The 17788-nt window shown below is 40.9% G+C and overlaps 1 protein-coding gene across 13 annotated transcripts in view; it reads right to left on the bottom strand.

Annotated features, from left to right (window-relative positions):
- The window catches only part of KIAA1217 (KIAA1217 ortholog), a 354772-nt gene that overhangs the window by 160809 nt on the left and 176175 nt on the right, over window positions 1–17788 (bottom strand). For 7 of the 13 annotated variants that reach the window (XM_039703559.1, XM_039703638.1, XM_039703516.1 and 4 more), the window contains one exon: window positions 9322–9608. In XM_039703559.1, the coding sequence (XP_039559493.1) occupies window positions 9322–9608 (287 nt within the window). Of the gene's footprint in view, window positions 1–9321; window positions 9609–14623; window positions 14866–17788 lie in introns of those variants that run through there. The other 6 variants (XM_039703550.1, XM_039703580.1, XM_039703590.1 and 3 more) reach the window with 4 other exon arrangements.

Raw genomic sequence — 17788 nt, 5'->3', positions numbered from 1 at the left:
CTTTCTTGAAAGACGGGTATCTCCCTTCCGACCAAAGAAATATTTAGCTTCAATTGAAATTGAAGTAAAACTAGTTTTTCTCTTTTGAATTAAATAATTGCAATGAAGATAGTTTATTAAAGGTATGTGTAAGAAATGTGTAAGAAACCCCTTAGAAGCTGAAATAGTCTTAAAACTTAATTGAGCCCTGGAATTTTCTGTCATGAGACATTAACACAGTCAAGAATTCAGCAGTACAAAACTGGACATTCATGTAGGTATCAGGAAGATCCAGTCTTACAACTAGCAAGAAGATAATTTTGGAAGATAAATCTTGAGCTGTGGGACAAAATAATCTGTAACTACTAAAGATGAGAACATACATGATGGCTGATTATCTCACATCCACCACCTACCAGGTGTTAAGAAATTGCCCTTAAGGGGCAAAACTCATAGTGAAAAACATATTATTGATCTTTTGGATTTTGTAATCCAAAGATAAACTAAGAGAATAGCTTCTCTCTTCCTTTCCTTAACAACTAATTTTGAATTTTACACGTTGTGTTTTTCTTAAGTGAAGTGCACCTATGGCAGTGTATTGATCAGCCAATGAAAATCTTTCCTAAACTGAAACAAATGGCACTGCTCAGTGCTTTCTAAGGCAGCAGTCTCCTGGTGAATAACTGGAATCACTACAATCCCCTGCACAAGAGGCCACACAAAATGCAGCAGCACAAAAGGTACTAAGTGAGACAAAAAAATCCACAAGACCAAAAGAGGACCCTTCGAAAGATTCTTGACCAACCAAAAGTCCCTGCATTGACTTGCCACGTTAAGACGCAAAACTTGATACCACAGATTCTGAATTTACTGAACTGGCACAATTATCATGACTGGGTGATTATTAAAAACACACATCTCAGGGGCAGCTGTCAGAGTCACAAGCGCTATCCACAATTTTAACAACAGCACTGTTTTTCCTGGTGTACTCAACTCATTTGAAGAGAAGGGAAATTGGAATGCATGTATATAAGCAATTGGTTTCTCTTATTTACTCTTGTTCTCCTATTTGAACCCAGAAAAGACATTTAAATCCTGGTGATTATGGTTAAACCAAACCTGTTAATCAGGTGACTTCAGTGCAATCTGCCTTTGTTAGAAAATCAACTGAAAAATGCTGTAAAGCAGTAGCAATAGTCCAGAGGTACATTTACTTTGCTAATGACTGACATAAATATGTGCTCCCATCCCAACTGAGAATGCACAAATAGCACAAAAGTGCTTCCCAGTGAGAAGCTAACAGGTCTATTCAGCTGTAACATGAACAACCCAAGAATATTCACAACCATTTGCAGGGAAATGGTTTTTGGACACAGCAAATTCACCATTTCTGAGGCTAATCACAGGTCACCCAGGGAATTATGCTGTCACCAACGCACTAACACCAAGCAACCTGCTGCCCTCACCCAACACCTCTGCCTGGCTGTGGTCATCTCAGCCAGACAAGTGCTCCTCACACGTTCTGCAGCACAGCTCCAGAGCTGTGGCCAAGTGAGAACGCCTGCTCAAAACCAGCGTGGCCAAGAGTGTCTGCAGGCCAGAGCTTGCAGGTCTTCATTATCACTTCTGTGATAACAACAAACTTATTGTGCTCTCTTAAGTAAATAAGGGGCTTGAAATTAATTTTGGGATTTAGGGATCACAGACAAGCCACATGTAGAATGGTATCCTGAGGATGCCTCCCATGCTGCTCATCCCTGAGCTGGCAGGAGGCAACTGGAGGTGCTTTGGTTTAAAAGCAGCATTGGAAGAGCAGTGGCAGAGCACCTCTTGTGCAGACACTCCTCCGCAGCACTGCTGAAGGAGCCAGTGCTGCCCTGAACCCATCCCCAGGCAGGACCCTGTTGGCTGTTTTGGTGCAGCTTTGGGCAGTCATCCACAGAGACAACCCAGAAAGAATGAGGGCTAAACCGAGTATGTGCAAAAACACACCCATAAATGCCTCAGGACATTTTGGGCCAGAAAAGCTTAAGTTTCTGAAACCTAAGGAATCTCAGGTGTCTGCAATAACTGGGAGATGTTTCCACGGGCAACACTTTTGAAGGCAGCTGCCTGAAATATGCTTTAAGGGATACCAAAGTCCTAGATTCTTTACTGGATTTAACAGCAGGTACTGGAACAAGATCACTGCAGGCATTTACATAGCCAACTGTATACAAAGCATTCTAAAAATACTTTTGCTTGTCATAAAATTAGATTATAAAAATATATGTACAAAATTCACATGAACAAAGGTAAGTACAAACAACTACCTGGGACTTCTGAGTTACAAACAATACACACTATTTGAAATGCAGAGGCGTTGCCACAGAAAAAAAGTTACTAATCCTGTTGGGGCAAAGTAACTGCACTGGTGTGTGGTTTGCATGGGGGAGGGAAGGGGAAAAAAAAGGAATTGCTTTATTAGTCTTTTTGCAGCTTTGTTTTGTTCGCTTTTTCAAAAAAAACCAAAAAAACAGCTTTTCAAATTACTTTTAACTGATAGATATAAATGAAGAAACTTAAATTTATCAAAGCAAGTATTAACAATCTAGTTAAACTTCATTTACTCCCAGAGATACCTTAGGGCTAGTAGTTTAATATGTACCTTAATAGGTTGCCTTACTTTTATAAACTAGAGGGTAAAATTGGAAGACTTTCCACTGAGACATTCTATTAGGAATATTCTTCTTCCTCAGCATTTTCATTTTGAGTGAATACAAAGTAAATCCACTTTACTTTGCTAATGAACCAGCTCTTTGTTCATTTATCTATCAAGCTATTTATAAATATCTTGCAATCACAGCACTATCAGGGGGCTAAAGAGCATGTTTCAGTTCAAAACAAATGGACATGTCATCTCATGTCCTTCCATAAACAAAAGCTAAGGGCTTGGAATCCAGCAGAGATTTAACCTCGTAATCACGTTGCATATGTTCATTGTCATTGCTTTTCTTAGGTGCTTGTAACAGTGTAAAATACGAGCAGTTGCCCTTAACTTAGAGCAGCCCTGAAAGCAATAAATTGTTGCACCAGCTGTAGGTGAGACAGGGGACACGTGTGGACACTGGGGAGGGTCCCCTCCTCAGCCTGCTCTGCTGGGCTGCAGGACCTGCCCAGGGACAATGGGGAGCTGCTCTCTCACTGGGGCAGGGAAGCAGTGCCCATGGGTGGAGAGGAGGCAGCAACTCACAGAAACCTCCTCAAACAACACAGAAACTTTACTTTTCCCCCTGCACAAAAATCTACAACCTATGCTGACACAACAGCACGTTCTGGCTGCGTGACACTGACTTCTCCCATTCAAACAGGCATTTTTTGGTGACACGTTGTGTACAGCAGTATGTGAACCAAGTGGTAATTCAATGAAATTGATGCTCCCAACTAGAAAAATGTGCAGCATATCCAGATTAAAATCACATTCTTCACATTTTAAAACGGAATATAATTTTTCACTCTGTTTTTTAACTCACACACACCAAAGAAGTGTTCATGCAGTATTAACACTAGATCAGTTTCTCCCTACCTGATTCCATGGCATCAACCAGCAACAGTGTAATGAACACAAAATATGCTAGTCCATTTTACACATTGTTATTTGTACATAAGCAAGTACTAAATAACTAACACTCAGACTCTGGCAGAAAGGTTAAATTGAAATGAAATCTAAAAATTTCCCATTAATAACTCAATATATGGATGTAAAAGCAAAAGAGTTGTGACTTAAAAAGAAAAAAAAATCAGTTTTTGAAGTGATTTCTTCACTTGTAGTGCTTTCAATTCTTTCACTTTAAAAGTCACTACATTCCAAAAAATGTTTATTTAACCTTGCCTAATCAAGCAATGCAGAATATCAGAAAACCTTTACACCCTGTTTTTTCACCTGGAATGAAACAATGTGCTTACCATATTCCGCAACCCCCTCATTCCCTAAATCCTACTGAGGATCTACATGGAAGTGAAGTTCCTCTCCAGTTTACATCTCTCAGCAGCCTTAGGCACAACATGACTATTTTTTCTTCTCACCTTTTTAAGCTCGGGTGTTGTTCCCACCCTTTCCCACCCAGACCGACCCGTTTCCATTCCACACGGAGCCATCTGAACCAAGGGGACACCGTAGCCCCAACGCTGTTTCCCGTTACCCCGTCCCACCGTGCCAGCCATCCCTTACCTGCTGGTGTTTACTTGATCTGCCCTGCCTGATGCGAGCATGAAAGTGGTTGCAGCTTAGAACAGAGGGTGTTTACTGTCCCTCCAGAGGGACTGAAACTATCCCCTTTTGTTTATACCTCAAATCCCAAAGTCCCCATAGCCTTTCTGTTGCTCGACTTTCACCTCCAAATATGTTTACTCTCTACTAACATGTTTTTACCCAAGGAAAAAAAATCTATTAAGAAGTGCTCAAATGTTACCTATGATATCAAAATATACACTCAAAGTCAGTTTAACCAACTGATACTGTGATTCAGGTAAAAAACAAAAAGTTTTAGTATTGTAACAGATATCAAATCCTGGAATAAATGCTGTTATAATTTTAGGGTTCTACTTTAACAGTTAAAGGAGAGACATCTGGCAATAATCTACAAATAAATACAGTGTCTCCATTCTTAGTTTCTCCTCCAAAACACTACCTAGGAAATTTTTGCAGCATGATTCATATAATCAACATGATACATTACAATGCCTTTCAAATAATTCCGAATTCTTAGTTCATTCAATAAAGAACTCATTTTTGAAAGAGAAAAGGGAACATGCCCTGCCAGAAAACTTGCTTTATTGACTCGGCCCTGCTGCCAGCAGGAACATGGTGAAACAAACTCCAGGATTTCAAAAGCATTTTTTCACAGCGAGTGCAGAAACAGAAAGAGGCTTATTTACCGAAATATGAGATCCCACAGGTGAGGCCAGAGACAGTCTGAAATCCTCTTCTTTTAGTTCCAAAAGTTTTAATTTATGATGAAATCTGTAATAATCCTTTCAAGCTTCCAGGTAGAACGCACGCCATATCTCAGCCGTGTTTTCTTTCACCCTTTTGCAGAGTAACTTTGTTATTTGCATAAAGCTTAGTCCTGGCCTATGGGACTTTTTGAACATCTACATGTTAGATTAGCTGTCTTGACATGCTCTATCAAGCATGACATCATGGATCTCCATGGTAACCTTAGCCACACCTGCCCAGATGCCAGAGTTACCTGTCATGTTCAGACCTAAATGAGCATAACAAAAAACGCTAAACCACCATTTTCTAGGCAATCAGGCCTGCAAAGGCACCGGAAGGATTTGAGTTTTGTTTTTAATTGATTGAAATCTAATTTCGTTTGCCAAGAAAATTTCTTCTTCACGGAGCACTGCCTGAAGCACTAGATCTGCTCCTGACCCTTCCACACCTCCCAGCCTATTTCCTAGTCAAACAAAAACTGAAAAAAGCTGTGGCAAACTTCTTCCAGCTCACTTTCTTACCGCAGGCTCGCGAGCTCCAGCTCAGAAAAACTTGTACGCATTCATTTTTGTTCTCTGCCCCTCAGAAAGGTTTTTTTAGAGGTGACTTGTAAAACAGGTTCACAGCAGGGATTACCCCCTCCCATTGCCAGGTTAGCATTTTAACCTCTTAATTGCTAGCTCCTTTTCATGTTTGCAGCTACAGACCTAGCTTTTACACTTGTTCCTGCTTTTCTTTTCTGCTGACCGGAGTCAACCTCACGTAAGCAGGTGACCATGTCCTTCCATGAGCTCCACAACAGATGATTCACACTGTCTGAAACTGAAGACATCCCAGACTGTTTTTTTTCTTGCTTTCTTTTCTTTCCTAACTTCCGTGGGGATTACAGTAGCACCTTCTTCTCATTACCACAGGTGAGACAGCCTTGGCAGAGGTAACGTATTTAAAGCTCCTGCAGAAACTTGCATTACCTAAAAAAAATAAAAATTCTTCCTTGGCTTTACAGGCTTCCAGGTGGAGGGAGCTCTGGTGCCCAGCTGTGGACTTATCTTAAAGGGGGAAAAGCTGCAATGTGAGGGTGAGCTGCTGGGCTGTGGGTCACAGAGATGTGGTCACTGGGCACTGCATTCTCTTGTGCTGGGGTGCACAAGGCATGTCTGCATCCCCCCAGGGCTGCTGCAAAGTCATGCTCCAGTTTACCACAGATCAGCTTAGCTGCAGGCTGTTTGCCTTGCTGCAATATCCCAAGCCCCTTGTGCAAACAAAGATGGCCCCTGCCTCTGTGAGCTTTCCTTTCCAGAACAGGCTATCACAAACAAGGCAACAAACCTTCGCAGGAGAAATGGTCTGTGTGCACAGCTGAGAGGTTTCAGGTCATCACATTAGCTAACCATCAGTAATCCCTGCTGGCATTTTACCTGGCCATGATTGTACTTCTGATTTGTGGCAGATTATCAGGAAGAGAATTGGGTCCTCAGGAGGCACATCCAGGGAGGTATTTATCTGAATAAATGAAGCCTGGAGGAAACCATTAGCACATAGTGGAAGATGCAGACAACATTCAGCTGCCCTTGCTGGTGGAAGTAGGATGTGACAGCATATATAATATTTTTTTCCCTGATGTTTATTTCCTGCAAACAAGGAGTCAGTTTGCCATACTCAGATAATGGCTAAAATGGGCAAGAGAAGCATGTCCACAAGAAGAAATCAGACAATTACCAATCTTGATTTTCTATTGGTGGTGGACAGGGTTTAGAGCAACCTGGAGGAGAAATTTCATACATATATACAGACACACACACACACAAACACACCAGGGACTACTTGCTGACTGTAAATACGGGGGTATTTTATGTTTCAGCTGCACCATTTGACAGAGAGATTAGAAAACAGTGTTGCATTAACTACTATCCTTGATAGGTGTCCTACAGTGGGGAAATTCTCACCATGGACAGTGTTGCTGCTTTCTAGATATTGGAGCAGCTGAAGAAGTAAGAAGGGAGAAAAGGAACCTGGAAAGGAACCTGAAAAATAAATTCTGACATTTTAATTGGAAATAAGACACTTCAAAACATGTCTTCCCATACATCTTATAAATTTTGTTTGTGATACATGTATATGTTATATATGCATAGCTACTACATGTGCATGTAGTTTGTCTTCTATACCACTGCTACACACTCATATATATAAGGGTGGAAAAAAGGAAGCATGGATTCTAAACATACATATACACCCTTCAAGGCAAAATTATACTGTAGCCTTATTCACGGAGTGGCTAAGAAATCACACATTATACGTACACATACAGGCACACAGACACAGCTGTGTGTATATATATATATTTATACACACATACCTATGTGTATCCATATACACATTCTTACATACAAACACACACACCAAATACTGATACATGGGTGCACACACAGAGACACAATTGGTAAGAAAATCCCCCTCTGAACTAATGCTATGATCATCATAGTCTCACTGCATCTGATGAGCCAGACAGTTGATACATCACATGCCAACTAAGCAACTTTCTTACAATCAACTTGTATTATTTATTTCTGCATGTTTTCATGTGGTTTTAGTTCAGTTGATACTTTTTAAAGTAAGGCTGAATGGCTGGAGTCTTCAGTATTTCCCACTTCCAAGAAATACATTTTGATGCTCTAATAGTAGTTTTAAAGTTATTTTGTTTTAAAATTGTTAAAAAACTCATTACACACAACACATATAATACATATGTCTAATCACCAAAAAATAGAAGCAGGAGAATGAATTTTACCCTCAATAAATTAGCAAGGAAGACACATTTTAAATAAATATCAAGAGCAGTTACTGCATTCCTTCTGTAATTTACTGCCTTCAGAAAAGGCTCAAATTACAAAATGTGTAGGGTGTAATGCTGTAGGCTGTTCAAACTAGGTTTGCAGTGTCTGCAACACTGGAACTAAATATTTACATGACTCCAAAAGATCTAATCTCTGGATTTCGCCCCCCTCCCACCCCCTTTATTTAATTTGTATGCTATCTTTATCCACCACCCAGCACATTCCACACAGTCACTAAAGTTCATGGAAGAGATAAGTGGGGAGGAAAAAAAGTCAAGACTTTAAAAAGAAAGGAGTACAACTGTTTAAAAATAAGGAATAGATCATCCTCATTAGAGCTGAAGTCTTGCAGCAATTTTAGCTGGATACAGATGGATTCTAACAGTGATAGCACCTGGGATCTCTAGAGACCCTGTAAAAGAGAAGTTCTAGGGGTGAGTTAACAAATTACAATCTTTCCAAACCTGTAACAGTCTGATCTTCAAAGCCTCGCAAGTATGCAAAGCTTCAAAGAAGCTTGGAATTCACTGAGAGCTTCCATAACAGAGTACAATATTTTTCCAACTTATTTTTATTCCTTATTTACACTTAATTTGCTGTTAGTGCTGAAACACCTATAAGCCACTAAGAGAAATAAGCTTCTACAAAAAGGCTTGCTGTCAATCATATGTTAAACCAAGAATAACGAGCACAAGATTCTTTAGACCAAACTCCAAATTCTGATGCTTGATTGAAAAAAAAATTAATTATTGAATAGATTATAGATTGTGCGAAGAGACTAAACTCTGTTATTGCACCCAAAAGCAGAGCCCAGAGTAAGGAAGAGATCCTTGCACGGCAGTCTCTGAATTCAGAAGGTTGGCGTGCCGCAGCCTCCACCTGCTCTGAGAGATACATCAGCGTGTCACCTCTCCTCTGACCCTGCAATCCCCTGCTCGCTGCTGGGAAGCAGCTGCAGGCAGAGGCACACCACCCTCAGGTATGCTGCTGACAGACCAATGTGGGTGTCAAAGCTCCCTGGAGGAGGCAGACAGTTATGGGTAAGTCTGTTCTGTTTGCATTACAAAACTCAGAAATAGAAAAGAAACCAAATGAAAGGGTAACAGAGCCAGCTAAAGCATACAGACACACTCTGCAGGTATTTTCTTTTCTCCCAGGCAGTGGTGCCAATATTCAAAGTGTAACAGAAGCCAGCAGCTGTTCCATATTTTCCTTTCAGCTGTGAAAAGTAGATTGAGACTCATATACTAAGATCAAGAGTCTCACCTTCATTCCTTTCTCTGTGTATGCTCTAAAAAAAAATGAAAAGCTCTTCAGAAATGTCAATTTCAACAAACAATTCCAAGGTAATACTGAACAGATTTATTTTGTTTCTTTGAATTTCAAGGCAACATCTGAATCGCAGGCCACATCCAAAAATTTTTTCATACTCTGTTACATTCTCACCTTTTGTAATGAGGTAACACTCAGTTTTGTAGGAGTTATAAGGACTGCTAAACACACATGATACAAATTTGACTTCCTTACCTGATCTCTTAGTCTCTCCTGGTGTCCCATTATTGCTGTGGCATGGTGGGGATATTTCTGTTTCAGATGCTCAAGAAAAGCCTCTCTCTTCCTGTCCATTTCTGAGGTTTGCATTCCCAGTATTTCTTTGGAACTGCGAGGGCCACCTACTGTATGTCTTCGGGGGATGTTGCGGGTGGGCTTTGAGCTGGACGAAGTGTGACTGCTTGGGCTCGAAAGCAGCTCTTTAGATCGGAGACATTCTGCATCGTCCAGTGATGTTACATGCAAACTGGGTTTTGCCTGGTCTGCAAAGAAACAAAAACCAAAACCAAACATCGTTTATATTATTAAAAACTTCATATCAACATTCACATTAGTAGCAAAATGGGTAAAAAGATTGATATGAAAGCTAGGTACTTTAAAAAGTCTGGTAGTGTGCAATGGCATGTTCTGCATCATTAGGCATACACATATCATGGTAAGTGGCCCAGAAATAATCCCTTATATAAGCTATGCACACACTTATCTACTTTTATCACACAATTGCAGTATTGCCTCACGGAAAAGTGGGTATCATTAAAGTGGATGTTCCTTTATATCAACTTCACCTATGTGACTTGAAAAGAAGATCTGACAGGGCCCTTATTCCCTGACCTTTAAGATCTACAGGATGCTTTCTACAAGAAGAAACAGATTTCTTCAGTAGGGTCCAGTACACTTATTGGCCCCATAACTTGTATACTTAAAGATACAAACTGATAAAATTCTTTTGACAGAGCAGGTTTGTAATCCTTAATCTTTTTTTTCAGTGTCTTTTCAACATGTTCTGAAACACCTAGGAAATAATAAGAGGGTTTGGGAGTCTCTTTTTCCTGATTTTTGCTGTGGTCTGGTTTTAAATTTCATGGATCTCCCTCAGATTTTATATGTCTCAGGACAGCAGGCTGGAAAATTCTACATCATTTTTCCATAAACCATTTCTTAAGAAATAGAATAAAAGCAAGTTCTGTGTGATCTAAAAAAGGAAAAGAAAAACCCTCAGATAAATTTTACTACTTTAAAATCTACTTTAAGACCAAAGACCACGACGACATTTGTAAAGAGATAGGCAGACACTGTGGGTATGTAAGTGCTGGCTTATCTTCAGGTAACTCTGTAACATGAACCCTCTGGTGCTCAAAAAATTGCAGACTGGAGCCTTGTTACCTAATACCTTTGAAAAAATCCCTCACTCCTTTGTCAGCAAAGGAAAAAAAAACCCCAAAAACTAACAAAAACTTGAAGTACTGAAAAGGCCTGTCCAAGTCTTATGTGGCCTTCCTCATCTTTACCAGACAGACTCAAGCTCAGACACCCCTGAGTGTTAACCCTTCCCAGCATCTCCCTAGGAGCAGGGAGCTCCTTCTTCTACCTGTTTGGAACAAATCTTTATTTCTCTCTGTCTGACACTTGTTGCCTCAGAGCCCCTTATCCTCTCCCACTGACGTTTCACCCATGTGCTGCCTTTATACAGCATCACTGTTTGGAAACAGGCACCTACTGACTATTTTTTATGGTTCAGTCACTCATTCTGACACTGTGTGTTGTAGGCACACCACTTGCCTCACGATTTTATGCTGAAGATTTCTCAGCTTTCTGGTGTGCATTGTCAATTGCCTGCCACGTGCCATGGAACCTCAAGCCCCAGTAATAAAGCAAATCCTCCAACACTGGAGCTGCTGCTGGATATCCCACCAATTCACATGGGGAATCAATTTCCTTGGGTTCCATAACAGAACTTGGCCCTGGACAGTCCTCAAAGACTTTGCACGTTTTGTAAACTCCCTAAACTGCTCAAGGGCTCCAAACTTCTCCACAATGCCCTCTTGTTTGCATTCATGGAAACCTGTCCTGAAAGCAGATGCAGGCACAGGGGCCCAGGCTGCAGGTGACACCATGGTTTGATGAGCACAGAGCTGGACACAATTTTGTGAGCAGGTATCGTTCACAGGGAAGTCTTACTCTCACACAGATTCAAAGTGTCATCTGTGGTCTTCACGACACCTTCTAAGACCTTCTTAGCATCACAATCCTGGTTAAACCTCCAGAGCAGCAGCCTCACTTTCCTGTACAAACTTGCATGCACTCGACTTTTTCATGCACAACTCAATTAAGAAACATCCATCCTCTCTGCTTGTTGAAAAGTCATGAGCCACCAGGTACACTGAGCTTGTTTGAGAAAAATGGCAAACAGGAAAGTTTTGCTTGCATGAAGCCAGCATGGGTACTCCTGATACACTCAGTGAAAACAGTTTCTGAAAGCTGCACAGTCATTCCACTGGATTTTACATGGGAGGGAAACTAGGTGAGTTGGGGCTGGATGGAATTTACCGTCTTTAATTTGTTGTGCCAAGAGCCTAGAGTTTATATCCCTCAGGCTGCTGGAAAGGAACAGACATAAAAGAAGGGATTTTCTTGGAGCTGGAGGGAGTCAGCATGAGCACAGGTGACTGAGTGCAGCAATTTGGTATAAGCCCTCAAAGTACGGTCACAGCAGCAGTTTCAATCACTGAAGTGATGGCAGGCACTTCCTCAAGAAGGCAGGTAAACCTGTGCTGACAAGCACAACCCAAAACTCATGAGTGTGTATTTTGGGTCCTAAATCTCTCTCATGCAAAGTCTTTCCCGACTCTGCACTTCCGTTATTTCAATAGCTTAAGAAAGAGCTAATTATTTGGCACATAAAGAGACTTATCAAGTAAAGTGTTTTACCACTGTTTGTTATTAGGTGAAAACTTGAAAAGGAATCAAAAATAACATACTTTTCTTACACTGTGTTAGAAAGATCAACAAATTCTCTTATTTTTTGTTCATATATTTGGAAAATACTGCCTAAATACCAGTGAAAAGAAAGGAATGCAAACTATGCAAACTAATTCCTCATCTTGCCAGAAAGCTGACTTGGGCATCCAGCAAGATCCTGACCTGCATCATTACAGCACATAGCAGCAAATTACTTTCTTTGCAAACCAAAATCTATTGTGTTTCAGTATGGGTCTTTACTAACTGCTGAAAAAAAAAAGTTTTGGACCACTTTCTGGACAGGGATAAGTGACTTCATTGTCACTTGCCTAGGGCTCAGCACTGGGCTGTTGAAACTCCCCTGTGGATCTCACAAGTTCTACAGACGCTGTGTTTGCCACAGTGCCATAGGGAGGAAAAACAGAGAGATTTTCTGATTTTGGAGTGCTCAATAACATCGTGGGTAAACCTTCCATATCTTCCAAGTGAAGATAAATAGGCCTAGCAAATCAATCTCCACAGATAACTGTGAGATGTGTGAAACATCATGTGATGGTTCCCAGATGAGTGCTAAGAGTAGGAAAAGGATAAATTATGCAAGTACCCTCCTTGGGAAAGGAGCAAAGAGAAGGCAATAGAAAACACAGAGGTGTGAGATAAGCTTGTCTCCCTCTCTCCCTCCCTCATTTTCAGAAGCTAAAAGTTAAAGGTCTTTCTGTTCAATAAAGCAGCAAGTCTGGAGGGCAACTAAATGCAAGAATTGCTGATTGACAGGAAGGAATTTGGTTATCCAAAGGCATGAGTAACTCTTACACTTGATTTGCTTCCCTGATCTGAAAACAAGTTTCAAGATTTCTTAACATCACCAACATCACCTATTACTCCAGTAAAGACCCAGGTCTGCAGTGTAGAAGGAGTATGTCTAGGATTAGCAGCAAGATTACCATGACAGATTAATGGCTGTGAGCTAGGAGAAAAAGAATAGAAAAATTAAAAAGTCCTTTGATATGTCCTGGTATGTAATTCTTCTAAGTCACACCCTCCATGAAGGCTACAAAGGTCAGGAAAGTCACTTTGCTTCATTACTTTAAATGCTATGAAGATTTTAATAGTCCTGTTTTGCAAGCCAGGTGACATGAGAAAAGAACATTTTCAGAATAATTTCAGAAAGGAACAAGCGTGGACCTGACTCATACTGATACTGTGAAACTGAGCCTTGAAGCAAACCCCGTACAATACTAACATTTAAAAAAAAAAATGGATTTAACAGCATGAGTCAAACCAACCTCTGTTACATTTATGTTAGCAGTAAATGTGATATTATTTGGAATTGTTCTAATTTACTTCACTGTCTTTACAATTAGCTCTCTTTCCAATGTAAATTTTGGATAGGGGCCAAAACTACTACATTTGGTTATGAGCTTTCAGCACTCAACATTTTTGGGAACCATAGAATCAGTCTGGTCAGCCCTCTGTTTTCCTAGCTCCATATGTATCTGAGGCAGTTTCATACAACCCCTGCAGAAGAAATGTGTTACTGAAGGCGTTTTTTTTCCCTAGTCAGACACATTCTTGAAGTGAAAATTTCCGTCCCACTAAACATAAACACACACAAAGGTTATCGCAGTGCTCAGTAATTTTACTTAAAAATAATTCAAAAGACCATAAATCAATTATTGAACACCCAATTAAAAAAAAAAAAAAAATGAAGAACATTTAGTTTCCTCCTAAATTGCTAATACACTAGTTGTTGACATTCCATATTCGTAAACTTGTGTGATTTTTTTTTAAACCACGTGAACTATTTGTTTCACAGAAGCACAGTAACACAACTTTTCCTGAAGTGTCTTTAAGGAATACAACATGCAGGAAATGGGAATGTTCACAGGTGCCCCACAAACACTATAACAGATATAGATTAGATTAGGTGTTTGTCAGGCTACCCGAATGTTATGCTCCACGTGGAATGGCCCATGTAGAATTCTCCAGGAAACAGTTTTCGTTCACATTTTAGGAAATAGATAGCACAGCAGTGAATGTGTGAATGCACGGCGGCTAAGACAGTCCTGGCTTCGCTCCAAAACAAACCCCAGCGGTTTCACTCAAAGTAAACTAACCCTGTCACAATCTGCCGTGGATCTCCCTCTTTTAACAGACACCCCGAGGTAAAGATGAGCTCAAACCCACTTTTACGAAGGAATTGCTATTCCTCTGCCATAGCTGAGGCTGGCAGAGCATTTAAAGGGAAGGGGACACGCTTCCCCCACCGCAGCCTCCGCACCGGCAGGATCCCGCATCCCTGACAGCCATGCAGCGTGCTCCCGGCTTCGCAGGGCACACAGAAATCTCTCCAAAGAGAAAGTTAAACTCACAAAGTTTCAGCGTTAGGGAAATGTGCACAGCAGAGCCATTAGTACAAGAAAAAAAAAAAAAATTTTTTTTTTTTCATGCATTCTGCCTCCAGTTATATAAAACAGCAACGAGGGACATGCTTAAGCGTAACTCCATCTTTGCCTTACTTATATCGCCGCTTACTTACCCCTCGTCTGCCTGCTGTCTGCTGGGCAAGCCAGGCACAGCTCAAGTTTCTGGCTTTCATTTTCCTCCATTGTCCCTGCCTACCGCACAAGCTCCCCTCTCCAGCTCGGAGCCGCAGCGGCCGCAGCTCGGGAGGAAAAGGAAGCGCAGGCCGGCGGCCGGAGCCCCGCAGCCCCCCAGCCCCGGCGGACGCGGCCCCGCGGGGCTCCGGGCCCGGCCCCAACAGGTGACGGCTCCGCCGCCGCCCCTAGCCGGCCCGCCGTGTGAAAGGCAACATTTCCAACGCGATTACAGGCCTGAGCCTCCGCTGGAATCCGAGCCCGCAGCCTTTTAAATCTCTGTCATGGGACAAAAGCCTTTCCACACTTTTTTTTTTTTTTTCCCCCTAAGCTCATAACCACCAAGCCCACAAACATTCCTGATAAATGCTCCTCTGTCTTTTTTAGCGTCTAGTTTAAAAGTAATTCATTATATAAACTCTTTGAGGTTTTGTTTTCAGTTGGATTCTTTCAAACCGCTCAGAGAATGAATTGGGAAAAAAAATCAAGATACAGGAATTCAACTTTAGCGAAGCCAATAAAAATGAATGGTAGCAATATGTAAGCAGGGACTTGGGTTAAGAGGGATTTCGAAGGCTCGGTAGCAAAACATATAGAAACATGTAACTAATTCTCTTTTGGCAGATCAGAGGCCAGCAGCCTGCATGAAAATCAATAGATCTACCAGGCTGCAAAGCAAAAAAATAGTGTGGCTCAGAAGGATGAGATCAAATCCCACAGATTCCAGCAGATGCCACATGTGTTGATTTAGCAGAGAATATCAGACTGATTTAGTCTATCCAAATCACAACACTGAGTCAGAGATGGTGGAACAAACTTAGTGTTGAGTTACAGCATCAAGACCAGAAAGTTTATCCACGGACAATTTCTGAACTAGATTAAGAACAAAGCATAACTAAGATATTAATAGAAATAGGCAATTTCTCACTTAAATTCATACTCCAACACCAGGTAGCAGTATCTTGCATGTCTTTTTAAACAGACCTAGTATAATATGGTCTTCCAAGTTTTCTTCAGCTCTGACTTCAATATAACATCAGCCAAATTGTTTGCAATGACCTCTCAACTACCCAGTCCAGACAGGCTAGGAAAATTCCCCTACATTTGCTTCTACATTTCGATCTGGCAGAAATGTCATCCTGTCTACTTAGATTATTGAACACAGAAATATTTTGTGTATATATAAATTCAGTACAGGAGCTCTAGGAGGATCACTCTCCTCGTGCTCCTATCCTCTCATTTCCAGTCAAAAAAAAAAAAAAAAGGCTTTTGAGTAAATTACAATGAACAATTGATAAATGAACAAAACTATTGTTCATTAGATCAGACATACATATTCTCTAGCACTTCAGAATCATTTATTTTCCTTTTTAACAACTAATTCTATATGGTCTTGGAACCTGGCAAAAGTCCCAGAAATCTGGCATGAAAAACATAGAAAATATGAAAATACGATTTAAACATTAGCACTGCTATTTAAGGTCTGCAGTACAGTGCTCCCAGCAGAATACTCCTATAGTTGCCCTGCAATTAAAGAAAACAGTGTGATTTTATTTAGAATAGTGTTTTCACTGGCCCTGGGCTCCTCCTGCTCATTCTGATTGTGGACTATTTTAGGAGGAGAAGTGATGGCCAGCCATCCCACTTATCTGATGTTTCTTTTGTGATATGAAGGAATGTGCCTTTAACACCAAGGTTTTCCGAAGTCTGGACAATTGCAATGAGCCTCTTGCAATTTACATTCACAGCCAGCTGGAAGCATGAGAGGTTTCTTGCAGGAAGAGTGAACACTGAACACCACCAGCTTCAAGAAATGTAAAGTAATTCAGAAACCTCTGATGGACAAAGAAAGCCAGTGCAGTTGCCTGGAGCAGCACCATGAAAGCCGTACCAAGACATTATCTGTACACAGGGCCCAGAAACTGAGAGTTCAGAAACTAAGGGCATTTAAAAAGCCCTTATCCTAAAATAACACAAAAGAAAGTACAAAACATACTAGCATTAAATGCCTTAAAGGAAGGAACTTTTTCAGGCTTGTACAAAACCAAGGTTAGCTGTGGAGGTCAGTAGTGATTGTACCAAGAACCTTAATAAGAACAAAATCAGTGCACTCTAGCTCCTTAGAAGGCTTTCCCTCCATCTGTGGTGGGGAAAAATACCTAGAAAATTAGTCTAAGACTAAAACAATGATGACAACAACAGCAGCAACAACAACAATAATAATCATTAAATTTAACTATCTCCTTTTAGCCAGCACCTTTAGTTTCCATAGCCAAGAGCACAAGACAGAGTTCATCTCTTGACTTTCCCAGTCCCAGTGAGCAGCCAGGTGCCCCTCGGGACAGTGCCAAACTGGTGTGGAACTGCTGCTTTCATGGCCACAGCAAGATGCTCCCAGTGCTGGGACTGACAGTAAATGGTATTGATAGTGCTGCTAAGGGGCCTGAGCAAACCAGACACCCAAAATATAGAGATGGTCTAAGAGAGATTGGTTTTTTGGTTGTGGACCTGTCACTTGAAAACTGAGTGTTATCTTATGAGAACTTCTGCAGCTGCAGAAAGTAGTTTCTCAAACAGGATTAAAGAGTATTGGCAAAGGAAGAGACTAAACACGGCACACTTTGGTATCATCAAAATCAAACCAAACCAAAGAGCCTGCCCCTAAACCATAATATCACGCAGGAAACATAATCATCTCTGCTACTGCACAGGACAGGGAGCAGTTGAGACAACAAGGTCTCAAAGCATGTCTCATTTTAAAGGAAAATCCCTTGGTCTCAAGCTGGATTTAATTTGTGTATCTAACAATGCCATTTCTTAAGATGTTACTGGAGTCTGTTTAAAGAATTCGTGGAACTCCTTTAGCAGCTGGAGACAGCCAGAACCATTATATTATTAGGCTCAAATAAAGAGCACCCCAGTACAGAAACTGGGATGAATCACTAAAAACAAGTTAAATAAACTTGATTAACCAGTTCACAGCACGCAATCAGCCCTTGTTTATCTGTGGGATCAACAATAACAGTGGTTCTTTTTAATTACTGTGCTCAGATCTGGGTCCATCAATATCAAAACAATGCACAGAGAATAATTGCCAACAGGTTATG

Source organism: Passer montanus, unplaced genomic scaffold (genome assembly GCF_014805655.1).
Source record: "Passer montanus isolate IOZ18808 unplaced genomic scaffold, ASM1480565v1 scaffold10, whole genome shotgun sequence".
Classification (NCBI taxonomy): domain Eukaryota; kingdom Metazoa; phylum Chordata; class Aves; order Passeriformes; family Passeridae; genus Passer; species Passer montanus.
This window is presented reverse-complemented; position numbering and strand designations above follow the sequence as displayed.